At 36.6% G+C, this 12,634-nt stretch overlaps 2 protein-coding genes across 2 annotated transcripts; one reads left to right on the top strand and one right to left on the bottom strand.

Moving 5' to 3' along the window:
• Positions 1-2,964: 2,964 nt before the first annotated feature.
• Positions 2,965-6,154, top strand: LOC141404172 (membrane-bound transcription factor site-1 protease-like). The gene has a single exon (XM_073987510.1). It carries the CDS (start codon positions 2,971-2,973, stop codon positions 6,010-6,012), a length of 3,042 nt encoding a protein of 1,013 aa, XP_073843611.1. The 5' UTR covers positions 2,965-2,970; the 3' UTR covers positions 6,013-6,154.
• Positions 6,155-11,203: 5,049 nt separating this feature from the next.
• LOC141403408 (ZZ-type zinc finger-containing protein 3-like) lies at positions 11,204-12,634 on the bottom strand. The gene is made up of 3 exons (XM_073985774.1): positions 12,264-12,634; positions 11,392-12,210; positions 11,204-11,329 (listed from the first exon to the last, which is right to left on the bottom strand). Exons 1-3 carry the CDS (start codon positions 12,537-12,539, stop codon positions 11,291-11,293), a joined length of 1,134 nt encoding a protein of 377 aa, XP_073841875.1. The 5' UTR covers positions 12,540-12,634; the 3' UTR covers positions 11,204-11,290.

Here is a 12,634-nt window from a genome sequence, read left to right as displayed (position 1 = left end):
AAATTCCTTTTTATAGTACGTTTATATATAACCGGATTTAACAAACCCACTGGATTTCAAATGTCAACTCCTTTGCGTATACGTCAAATAAATCCTCATTAGGAAGGTTAACCCAGCAAAAGGCTATAATATCAAAGACATAAATACAACTAATAGGCCATTTAGATATGACATCATTAGCCGGATTTAGCACATTATCAGGTGCAGATATTGAGTGGATTTGTTTTAAATCCGGCATAAATCCTCATATGCAACTCTGTTTTTTGCAACATGTTGCTAGAAAATACAAAAAGTTGCAATCTGGCACAAGTAACAAGGTAGATGCATCGGTGAATTGCTACAGTAAAAATAATTTAAAATGTCAAAATTTGTAAACAAGGCGGAAAAATTAAATTTGTTTTGAAGTACAAAGATGATTGTAATCAAATAATCAAACAAGACTAATATTTACGATGTCTAAGTAATAAAATAATTCTTTATTTGATCTTTAGTTAGCATTAGTAGCATAATGTGCTAAAATTTTCAATATAAAACAATAAATTTGTAATGTGGCGTATGTTTTTTGAAACGAATTCAATTTACAACAACTTCTTTTAACGTTTCAAATTCGATCAGATGGGCTGATGCATCTACCTTGTTAATTGTGCTATAAACAAAAATCAGCTGACTGCCATTTAAAACCTCCAAAAGGTATATCTAAATGCAATGAGATTTGTACTGGATTTATTAAATCCAGTCGAGGATTTATGACTAGTCTAAATGAGCTATAATAGCCCATTTAGATATGACTTCATTAGCCGGATTTAGCATATAGATATATCGACTGTGGAATGGCTTATCTGTCCTAGAACTTTTTGGTTTTTCAAATGCAAATGTGTTTTTATACATGACGAACGCCTTTTTTTCTTTTAACGGGAGACTACCCGTCTTATTATTCCGTAAGGTTTAGTGGGCCCTTATGGCGACCCTGGACACGACTAAAGTTAGAATTAGACGTGACATAGACATAACGCCATAATCATAGAAAACCAAAACACAATTGGTTTCTAATGGTTATGGCTTTATGTTATGTCACTAATAATCGAGTACATTGATTTCCATAGGTTTGCTCCAATCCGCTGATTGATATGGCGTTATAGTTATGTCACGTCTAATTCTACCTTAAGTCTACCCCAGCCTAGACAAAACCACGTTACAGTAAGTACATGCAAGCAGATAAGGCAGTGAGTGTTTGGTGTGTTTGACATAAAAATTCTTCGAAAGATACTGCGGTGAAGGTCTCATGAGAATGAGCGATGATGAATCCACTTAAAAAGCGTATGTACGGTTATATCCGGTGGAATAGAAGAGGGGAACATAAGATATCGACAGCAAATATTTTATGTGTACTTCTCATACCTCTTCGACGTTATTGGCTATATTACACAACATGCTTTTTTACATGTATGAATGTAGTCACTTTGAGTATACATATGTACTAATACACAGACCAGCTGGTCTGTGTGGGATTATACAATATTGAAAAGGCGGCAATACCAGATTCATTATGTTTATGACTGAAAACAATCTTTTTAAAACGAAATAAAATAAAAATAGTAAAATATGTTGTGAATTGTGTTTTAAATCTGAAATATAATGCAATTTTGTGTGTTATATGCTGCGTAAAATAATTTTGGAATTGAACTTGCACTGGCATGTGTAAACACACAAGGAAACTGCATGCCAGTCGAACACTTTTTCGGCATTTTCGAGTATAATACATGTACTCAATTGGCACCAATTTACTGGCATGTGTAACGGAAGTGTTACATGTGAAAAATCATATGGTGTAATCATGGTATAATAAAGTATCATGGTATAATCATGGTACAAATACACAGGTAGCCGCATCAGCAATTGTTGGCAACATAAGATGTCAAGATTTGACATCAATTCAATGCAATTGACACATTATGTTACCATCAGCTGGCATGATAATGCTACCTGTATTATTGTACCATGGGTATAATAAAAATCATGGTATAATATAAATGACATGGAGCAATAATAAAGGTAGATGTATATGCATAGTTAGTCGGTTTTACAAAACATATGAAACTTCACTGTTTATTTTAAAAGTACCAAATAGAGTAAAAAATAAAAATCAATTCAGTTATGCTCCAGAATATTATTGCTAGATAAGTGTTTCCAAAATAGCAAAAGTTGTACCCAAAACTAAAGACTTGAAAAGTTTGGCTGATCTAACATCGTGATTACTGGAATCCGATTGCTGATACGGCGGTATTTCAGCTAGAAATTTTACAATATTTGTAATTTTTCCGTTCCCGTACATTTAAAACAAATTTCAATAAATACCAATACTTGAAAAATCATTCATTTGGAAGTATAACTGCATATTAAAAAAATCAACAATTTTATTTAGCCACGCGAATAAAATTTTTTGTCCTTGTTTTGAATTTTAAAAGGAGTTTTTTGTTGGAACAGTTCACCGATGCATCTACCTTTATAATTGCATAATGTAACAACAGTAAAAAATGTCAACCCTGCTTTTGACAGAATAGGCCATAACAAGAAAAAAAAATTGTTATCAGCTGTTAGATGTGGCCTACCCATGATACAATAAGGAGGTAGCAGCAACTGCCGTGTTTGGTAACATAAGATGTCAAAATTTGACATAAATTCAATGCAATTGACACATTATGTTACCACCAGCTGGGCTGATAATGCTACCTTTCTGATTGTATCATGGGCCTACCTTATACATTATTGTACCATGGTTGTAATATAGCCATAATCTGGACGTAAATTAGTTCTATTTTCGGTCTATCATAAGCTAATTCATTTCCTACCGACAATCTCTAAATTGCAAACAAATATGCGTTGATTTTTTTGCGGTGTGTGATATCCAAGAAAATGACAAGAACACGTCAATCAATGGCAACTCTAACTAATGTAATACACCTATTGTGAATGAAAGATTGTATTGTACACGACAATTGTGAATATGTCGCACTCAAATACAAAACAAAAACATTTTTTGTTATCCCAGTCAGCCATGGAATCTTTAAGCGGTCGTCATTTACAAGAATAATAATTACAATGGATCCAACTACCAGATTAGTGCAGAAAACACAAATCTGGTGGCTGATATTACTTGCCAACATAATTCTTCCTTTGCATCAGATTCAGGCAACAATTCCCGTGGATGCCCAAGTAGATGTTAATGTAATTCTTACAAAATTGGAAAATGAGTATTTGGTGCACTTTCACAACTACTATTGGAGATCAACAAGGGAGAAATATATAAAAGCAGCATTTGGCAGAAGAAATATTACAAATGATTGGATATTTGTCGAGAGATCCTCCATGTCTGACCTTTATCCTAGTGATTTTGAAGTTATACAAACAAAAATAACAAATATTGGAGAGATTTTAAATTTGCATCCAGTTATCAAAGAAGTAACACAACAGAGCCTCATTAATCGCAATTTAAAATACACAGCATCAAGGAATTACACCTCATCGGACTATAAGACTCGCCAGTTGTTGGGTGTTGTACCAGGCCACATAACAGATCTATTAAGTGTACGTGAACTGTGGAGTCGTGGCATAACTGGTAAAGGTATTAAAGTGGCTGTTTTTGACACTGGATTACCCAAGCACCATCCGCACTTCCGCAATGTCAAGGAAAGAACAAATTGGACCAATGAAAAATCTCTTGATGATGGTGTTAGCCATGGTACCTTTGTAGCTGGTGTGATTGCTTCTTCCAAGGAATGTTTGGGCATTGCACCCGATGTGGAACTGCACATTTTTAGAGTGTGTACAAATATTCAAGTGTCCTATACGTCGTGGTTTTTAGATGCCTTCAACTATGCCATGTTTCGCAAGATTAATGTTTTAAATTTAAGCATTGGGGGACCGGATTTTATGGATCGGCCTTTCGTGGATAAGGTGTTAGAACTTTCGGCCAATAAGATTATAATGATTTCGGCTATTGGAAATGATGGTCCCCTATATGGTACCCTCAACAATCCCGGCGATCAAAGTGATGTTATTGGTGTTGGAGGTATTAATTCGGATGATATGGTGGCGAAATTTAGTTCTAGGGGTATGACAACATGGGAATTACCACGAGGATATGGACGTGTCAAACCCGATATTGTTACCTATGGTAGCCATGTAAAGGGCAGCAACCTTAATGGTGGTTGTAGATCATTGTCGGGTACATCAGTGGCATCGCCGGTTGTGGCTGGAGCTATGGCCTTGATATTAAGTGGAGCTTTGCCAAAATTACATTTGGTTAACCCTGCATCGGTGAAACAAATATTGGCTGAAGGAGCCACCAAATTGAAACATAATAACATATTCGAACAAGGTCATGGTAAACTGAATGTTTCCAAAAGTATGAACCTGCTTTTGGCATATGAACCCAAAATAACTCTCAGTCCAGCATATATAGACTACACGGATTCGTATATGTGGCCTTATAGTTCACAACCATTGCACTGTGGAGCCATGCCATCAATTGTCAATGTAACCGTTTGGAATGCGCTATCGGTAAGGGGGAAAATCTTAGAAGATCCTGAATGGCATCCTAATTTTGAAGAAAATGGTGAACTTTTACAAGTTGAAATATCGTATTCTCCCCTATTATGGCCATGGTCTGGTTGGATGGCAGTTCAGGTTAGAGTCAAAGATGAGGCCTGTCTTTATGAGGGTGAAGCTGAGGGTTCAGTAAGTTTGACCATAGAAACGGCTGGCCGCAATGAAACTATACATTTCACAATTAAAGTCAAAATTGCTCCCAAACCTCCCAGGCATAAACGGATATTATGGGATCAATATCATAATATACAATATCCTCCGGGCTACATACCCAGAGATAATTTGAAAATTAAATCAGATCCCTTGGATTGGCGAGGCGATCACATACACACCAACTTCCGGGAAATGTATCATCATTTGAGAAATCATGGCTACTATATTGATGTACTAGGCATGCCCTACACCTGTTTCAATGCCTCAGATTATGGCACTCTGCTTATTGTTGATCCGGAGGAGGAATTCTTTGATGAGGAAATTCAAAAGCTGCAAACAGATGTTTATGAACATGGCCTTGGGGTAATTATATTTGCCGATTGGTATAACACCACAGTTATGAGAAAAATGAAATTCTTCGATGAGAATACCAGAGAATGGTGGATGCCAGATACAGGAGGTGCAAATGTTCCTGCCTTAAATGATTTATTAGAAGGATTTGGTATATCGTTGAGTGATGTCATTGCCGAAGGTTACTTTGAACTAGGTGAACATCAAATCTATTATGCCAGCGGTACAACTCTGGACAGGTTTCCCCAAAGCAAGGACAACATCATTATCACGGCCCGCCTTAACGATCAAGCCACAGAAGTTATAAATAAGAAACCTGATAATGGTGAAACAAAAATTCACAACACCTATCCCATATTGGGACTTTTTCAAATGGATGAGCAACAAAGATCATCAAAAACATTTGAAGATCTTGTCACTTTGGAGCTACTTGAGGATGAGAATGATTTAAATGACACCCATCATCATCAACATGATTATAACTCAATTCTCAACAAAAGGGTGCTACTGCAAAAGAAAATTCTAAAAAATGCCCACATTGAAATTCAAAACAAAGAAAACAACAAAAAACAGGCCTTGTATTTAAACAATGAAACCCTCAATAAAAAGGAAACTAAGGAAGGCCGCATTGTGGTAATGGGCGATTCGAATTGTATCGATTCAACACATGCAGAAAAATCTTGCATGTGGTTATTGGATGCCCTATTGGCATACACGATGAATTCCCATGTTGCTTCCTTGCTCAATAAACTTAACGCCATGGAAAGTTTTCGTAATCCTAAGGATCAGTTAAACAGTGTATCGAACCCCAAGAGATTGAAAAGTTCTAAACTAAATAAATATTCAAAAGTTTTAGATCGTAAAGATAAATTTAGAAAACGGAAATTAGAAATATGTTGAGTACATATATTACTTATATATGTATATGTATGAATTAGTTATAGATAAAGCTTTAGAATACTTGTACAATTTTGGAAATTTGGAAATATATTTTTTACCAAAAAGTAACCACTTTTTTAATACAAAACTATTATAAGTAAAATTTTATTTTTAAATGTCGTTTCATTTTATCTAAATTAATGAAAGAGTTAAGTTATTGACTGATAAAGATCAGGATGAGATAAGGTTGGGTTTTTGGTCAATTGTATTAGAAGTGTACGGAAAGTATTAAAACAAGTAGAAAAGAGTCAATCGGCTTTGTCGACAAATACAATATGCATGTAACAGTAGAAAAAAATAATAGGTGTGATTGACCTATTGTAGAGTAAACAGATCCCTAATTTTAAAAATAAATACAATTTTTGTAGGTGACAAAAGACTGCTGATGTAATGTGCGTGAAGATAAAAACGATTTTGAGAAACCACTACAACCACAACATTTAGCCAAGAGACACTCTCTCACGTATAACAGTTGGTAAAAAACGATTTTGACAAAATCGTTTTTGAAGAATATATGTTTTAGACTATTGCTCAGGATCTAGAAAAGATACGCACACACGGAAAGTAGCGTTAGACAGCTGAATTTGTCGACTTTCCATAAATGAATAGATTCATGTACCTTCATTATGGGAATTTTGAAATATCGATCATTTATGAAAAGACTACATGCATGAGGATGGACCTATTGAGGCCCCCCCTAGGCGAAATTTATGGAGCGTAGGGATAAATGGCGAGTGCAGCTAACTTGGCCATTGGGTCCACTATAAAAATATAATAATCCCCTTACAGGTTGATTGTATAAATTTTGAAATATGAAGACTTTTTCATTTATGAGAATGGACCTATTGAGGGCTCCCCTAGGCGAAATTGACGGAGCGTAGGGATACATGGCGGGTGCAGCTAACTTGGCCATTGGGTCCACTATAAAAATATAATAATCGCCTTAGAGATTGATTGTATAACTTTTCAAATATGGACCGATGATGAAAAGTCTTCTTTTATGAGGATGGCCCTATTAAGGGCCCCATAGGCGAAATTTAGGAGCGTAGGGATACATGGCGAGTGCAGTTAACTTGGCCATTGGGCCACTATAAAAATGTAATAATCAGCTTAGAGGTTGATTCTATAAATTTTGAAATATGGACCGATGATGAAAAGTCTTCATTTATGAGGATGGACCTAACGAGGGCCCCTAGGCGAAATTTATGGAGCGTGGGGATACATGGCGAGTGCAGTTAACTTGGCCATTGGGCCACTATAAAAATGTAATAATCAGCTTAGAGGTTGATTGTATAAATTTTGAAATATGGACCGATGATGAAAAGTCTTCATTTATGAGGATGGACCTAATGAGGGCCCCTAGGCGAAATTTATGGAGCGTAGGGATACATGGCGAGTGCAGCTAACTTGGCCATTGAGTCCACTTTTTCAGATTTCGATCGATTTGATGAAGTCCGAAATTCAAAAAATTGAAATAATTGATTAATTACACTGTGCAGCAGCATTTTTGGTGGGTGGAAAATTCCATTCCACTTGGTGAAAATTTCCTTTTGGATTCTTAATATACTCACCAAGGGCTTTCATCTCATAAAGGAATTTTCCACCCCCCAGACTTTGAGTTCATTTTGTGTCACAGTGTTATTTTCATTTTTTTCATTTAAATTCATATTGGGGGTTATTCTGAACGTAAAATCCCCATGAGTTCTTTCACTCTCTCTTCCTTAAATTGAAGCGGCGGAAAGACAAAATTCAATTTTTGACAACAGCGCGACAATGTAGGATCCAGCGACCCATCTGAATGCGAAAATAGAGTACCTTGTTGTCGAAGGCCAGACATATCCGCTACCCATTGAGAATCGTACCGCCTGATCTCCCTTCTTTCACTTGTAGGTGTTATGATTCCTATTGCTTCCAACCCTAAAACAACATTTCCATCATACTTCACATAAACATGGTTTCAGGGAAGTTCATAGCATACACACTGCATTGCAATGGATAATCAGAAATGCACTAATGGGTCTATTCCGCATTTGGACAAGTGTCGAGTCGCGTTGGTAGTCGTCTCTGCGACAGAATTTAAAATTTGTATTACGTAAAGCGATCGAAAATAATCGCCGATAACGGGTTGTTTTTTGTTTTGATTTGAATAAATGAGAAAAAATATCAGAACAAGTGGCATACAAAAGTTATAGATTTCTAAAATGATAAGCTCAGTGGATCTATTTTTGTGATAGTGAAGAAAATGTACTTAACGTAGCATTTATCAGAAGGCTCTTAAGAGATGAATCGAGTCCTTTAGAATTGCCATCAGTATTGTGAGTATGTTTGGTTTCCAATAATTGTTAATTTTTTAGGTTTAAAGCCTATTATCTGCTTCCAGAAGACGCTGTTATATAGTAGAGGCATTAAAAAATGACTTAAACAAGTAAAAAAGTATCAGTCGGCTTTGTCGACAGAGATATACTCTCAGCCTGTGTATATTGAAATAATTTTTTCCCAAAATACGTATGTATTTAAGGGGTTTTAAATATTTTGGGCATTTGAACCGACAAAAATTTTGATTAGGATTAAAGATAAAAAGTTTTGCGGAGGAGATACTACAAGGAATGGATCGGCATTGACCGTTATGGAAGTGGATCTCCAGCCACAACATATGGTGCCATAGGGGGTACTTACACTCTTCGGGCTGTTTGCTCAAGAAGTATGGACTTGGCCCCTGAAACAACTTTTACCATCGCAATTGAGTCAGCGAATGCAAGTTGCTTCAACAAAAATCAAAGTGATTCGATAGCAGGTCTTAAAGTGAACTTATCCGAAATTTTGTGTGGGAGGTACCGGATGGAGTGGAAAAATATAGTCCATATTTGAACCAGATCTATATCTGGTAGATATATTAGGATGTGTAAAGTATAGACAAATGCGGCCACTCCCTTCAAGAGTTACCGTACGAACAATTTTTCCGAATAATTTTGAACTTTTGTGGGGGAGGTCTGAAGGAGGGGACCGATATGGCTTATCTTCAAACTTAATCTATGTTTGGACAAAATATTACTAAGGTCATATTTTGGACCGAATCGGCAGATCCGTTCGAGAGTTATCTTGCGCTCCAACCACCTCACACGGTGTCATAGGGGTTTTTTGCAACTTTCCTGCTATTTTCTCAGGAAGTATGGACTTGCCCCTGATGAAACTTGGACCGTCGTATGGAGGCAGTGAATACAAGTTACTAAAACAAAAATCAAAGCGATTCGAGAGATGGCCCTAAACTGAACTTTTCTCAAATTTTGTGTGGGAGGTACCCGAAGGAGTGTAGGTCCACTCCATATTGAAACCTCATATTACTCTGGTAGAAAGTTTACGCTATACAATTGTATACATTAATGTATGAACCAAATCGGTTAATCCCTTCAAGAGTTATCGTGCGCACAAACTTTCCGAACATTTTCGAACTTTTGTGGGGGAGGTACCGGAAGGAGTGGAGCGATGTAGCTCACCTTCGAACTTAAACTAAGTTTGGACAAAATATTACGAAAACCAAATTTTGGGCCGAATCGGTTCATCAGTTCGAGCGTTGCAGCCAGCCAGACAGACCTACGGACATGGCTAAATCAACTTCAAATTGTCTGAAACGGATTTCGTCCAAATATACTTGGGGTCTAAATACATTATTTCGATGAGGCACATTTTCATCGTATCAAAGTGTATATACCCTCCTTAGCATAAAGCTGAGGGTATAGAAAGTTATAGGTCGACAGCCATACAGCCACTCTTGAAAGTGTGTGCTGCTTTACGGGTTTTTGCAGAAGGAACTGTTCGAAGATCCCATGGCAATGACTTTAACCTCGATTTGTCTCAACCCACATTGTCAGTGGTATTGAGTGAAGTGTTGCAGTCAAAAGAGGAAAAATTGTGTAAAAGTGGGTGTAGTTGTGATATTCTTACTATTAGCCAATTTTCCCATTAGTTTGGTTTTAAAATTAATCCACACTCTGTGCCATTTATTTGGTGTACGTGTTCGTGGACCACAACTATTTAATAGCTCCGCAACATCCTTCCATACCTCTTTAAAATTGACCCTTGTTTCGCCACGGGCTACGTTTGGGTGGGCTTCCATTTTTCAACCAGTAATTTTTGTAGTAATTTTTACCTACATATATAAGTACTCAAACAATAAAAAAACCCGTATATAACATTAAACAAATTCCAAATGTTAGTTATGCTTCAATTTCTCGATTCTTGTAAATATGCACGGCGACATCTAATTTATTGTCGCCCGAAAATAAACTTTATGACGACAGAATTTGACGGCGTCAGGCGATTGTCGCCATCCGTAATGTAAAAATGGCAACTTGTAACTGAACACGAGTCGCAATACAGAATAGACCCATAAATAAGCGATGACCAACGCTCGATCTGTCGAAGATGGTCGATAGGGTCAACTATTCCATAGTTCCAATAATTCAAGCTCCGCAGGTCTAAACAATTATCTTGGAAATCTCCCATTTCCACCAACAGATATTTCGGTGGTGTAGTATACAGATGGATGAGCTTTAATTTCATTCAGAGCCAACATCGACAACGTTATAGTAAGTTTACATTTACGAAATCCACTCGATTTCAACTGTCAATTCCATTGATTAAACGTCAAATGAAATCCAATGGATTTCAGATGAGATTTCATTTGACGTTTGAGCTATGGAATTGACAGATGAAATCGAGTGGATTTCGTAAATGTAAACTTAGCATTAGTGCATCTGTCGACGACAGGAAAAACGAACGTTAACCGATAGTCAGTAGGGAACTCGAAGAAAACCATGTATCAACAGGCCATCTTCGAAGCCCTAGATTCCATAAATTCCTAAAGTTGACCCAGAGGCAGATTAAGCTAAATAACGAATATACAAACATATAAAATAAACAAATTTACAACAACAACATAAAGCCCTAATTCATCAATTTCGAATAGTGAGCTGCAACGATTTGGAAATGTGATTCAAACCCTCAAAGTACCATATATTGGCGGCAGCCTTATCTAAAGCTACTTATATACTACAAATCGTCATATGTATATAAATGTAAAAAACAAACTCACTTACCTGACAAAATTGTGATCTTGGTTTCTTGAATCTTGATTAAATGTAAAATCTTGAGATATACGAATATTTCGGTTTCTCGAAATATAAAATTATTTTCATTGTTCTTTTAAATATCTTCATTCTGTTGAATCTTGCTTAAATTTCTATTTTTGAGTCTTGATTTCTTGTGTAATTTGCTTAATCTATAAAAGCAAAACTTATAACTAAATTATTGTCTATTAAAAACACTCGAACTTAATCATACTTTTGTCTCCGCAATCACATCATGTGAGAAATGTTCGAATTGATGTTCCGCAAGTTGTTGCACCAAACAATCATTACACAAATTCAATGGGCAATAGCAGGTATTACAACGCCAGCCAGATCGAGCCACAGCAGCGGTTTCACAATTTTCACATTTGGCCGAAAGTGGATCGGGGCTATAACCTTCGGGTGTCAGGAGTTTCTCTTGTTTAATCGTTTGCAACATGCTGATCATTTGTTGCCGCATTTCGGGGGTTAAAGGTTCTTTCTTCACTTCGTTATTGGTTGTTTCGGTAGAATCTAAACGCGCCGATCTTTCCTGTGGTATGTTACTACTGGTGGAAGGTGAATTTAAATCACCAAACAAAAAATCATCCTCTGACATGTGAACGGGAACATTGTGCGATGGGAAAAATGTCGATGGTCGATAGTAATGTTTTGATTTGGTTTGTCCCACCCGACGATTTTTGGGTATTCTACCAGGAATAGGCATGCCAGCACTGTGTAATTTTTGAAAATATTTTTGTACTCTACTCGAAACTTGCTGTGGTGTACGATTACCCAAGGCTTTGGCAATTTTGGTGAAACGATGCATCTCGACTCGTTCCTCTGGGTATTCGATAAGTAATTCTTCTAAACGTTTTTGTTCTTCTACGGTCCATAGTTGATTATATGTTTCCGGTTTAGTTTCATCCATCACACGACCGCGCACAATGGGAAATTCAGATTTTATTGTTTCACTAGAAACAGTGGCAGCTGGTTCTTCTTTGATTTTTATTTCCTCCGGTGGCATGGTTTCATATTTGCCAATTTCTGGTATCTGAAAATGAATGTTTTTAATTTTTTAAATAGAAATACAATTTCAAATCTTACCGTGGCTATTGTCAACCGCTCAGCTGACACAACCGGCTCACCACTTTGTATCTTTTTTAAGAATAACTCAGGATCTTCCATATATCGTTTTTTGGCCAGGGCAAGTTCTTCAATTTGCTGATGCACTCGTATACGTTGCGATTCCAAAATTGCTATTGTCCGCAAAATATTCGTGTAGTCTCGATTCCCACGCAGTGCCAAATGGTCACTTTCAAAATAAAACACATTCTCCGCATCAACGCTTTCAGCATCATTTTCAATTTCTGGCTGTTCCATTAGTTGTTCATAAATTAAATTAAATATTTTTCAGATTTTTCACTTGCGGTAAAAATGTTGTGTTTTATTTCTATTGTGAATAGATAACAGGTCAC

Source organism: Musca autumnalis, unplaced genomic scaffold (genome assembly GCF_047663935.1).
Source record: "Musca autumnalis isolate F117 unplaced genomic scaffold, ASM4766393v1 scaffold_4, whole genome shotgun sequence".
Lineage (NCBI taxonomy): Eukaryota > Metazoa > Arthropoda > Insecta > Diptera > Muscidae > Musca > Musca autumnalis.
Note: the sequence above shows the minus strand (reverse complement) of the source record. Positions and strands in the feature narration are given on the sequence as shown.

Excerpts from the sequence above, each read along its gene's own strand:
- LOC141404172 (XM_073987510.1), top strand. The coding sequence starts at position 2,971 with ATGAAAGATTGTATTGTACACGACAATTGTGAATATGTCGCACTCAAA.
- LOC141403408 (XM_073985774.1), bottom strand. The coding sequence starts at position 12,539 with ATGGAACAGCCAGAAATTGAAAATGATGCTGAAAGCGTTGATGCGGAG. Across the intron at positions 12,211-12,263 it reads AGCGGTTGACAATAGCCACG|ATACCAGAAATTGGCAAATA; the intron begins GTAAGATTTGAA and ends ATTCATTTTCAG. Across the intron at positions 11,330-11,391 it reads ATGTGATTGCGGAGACAAAA|ATTAAGCAAATTACACAAGA; the intron begins GTATGATTAAGT and ends TTGCTTTTATAG.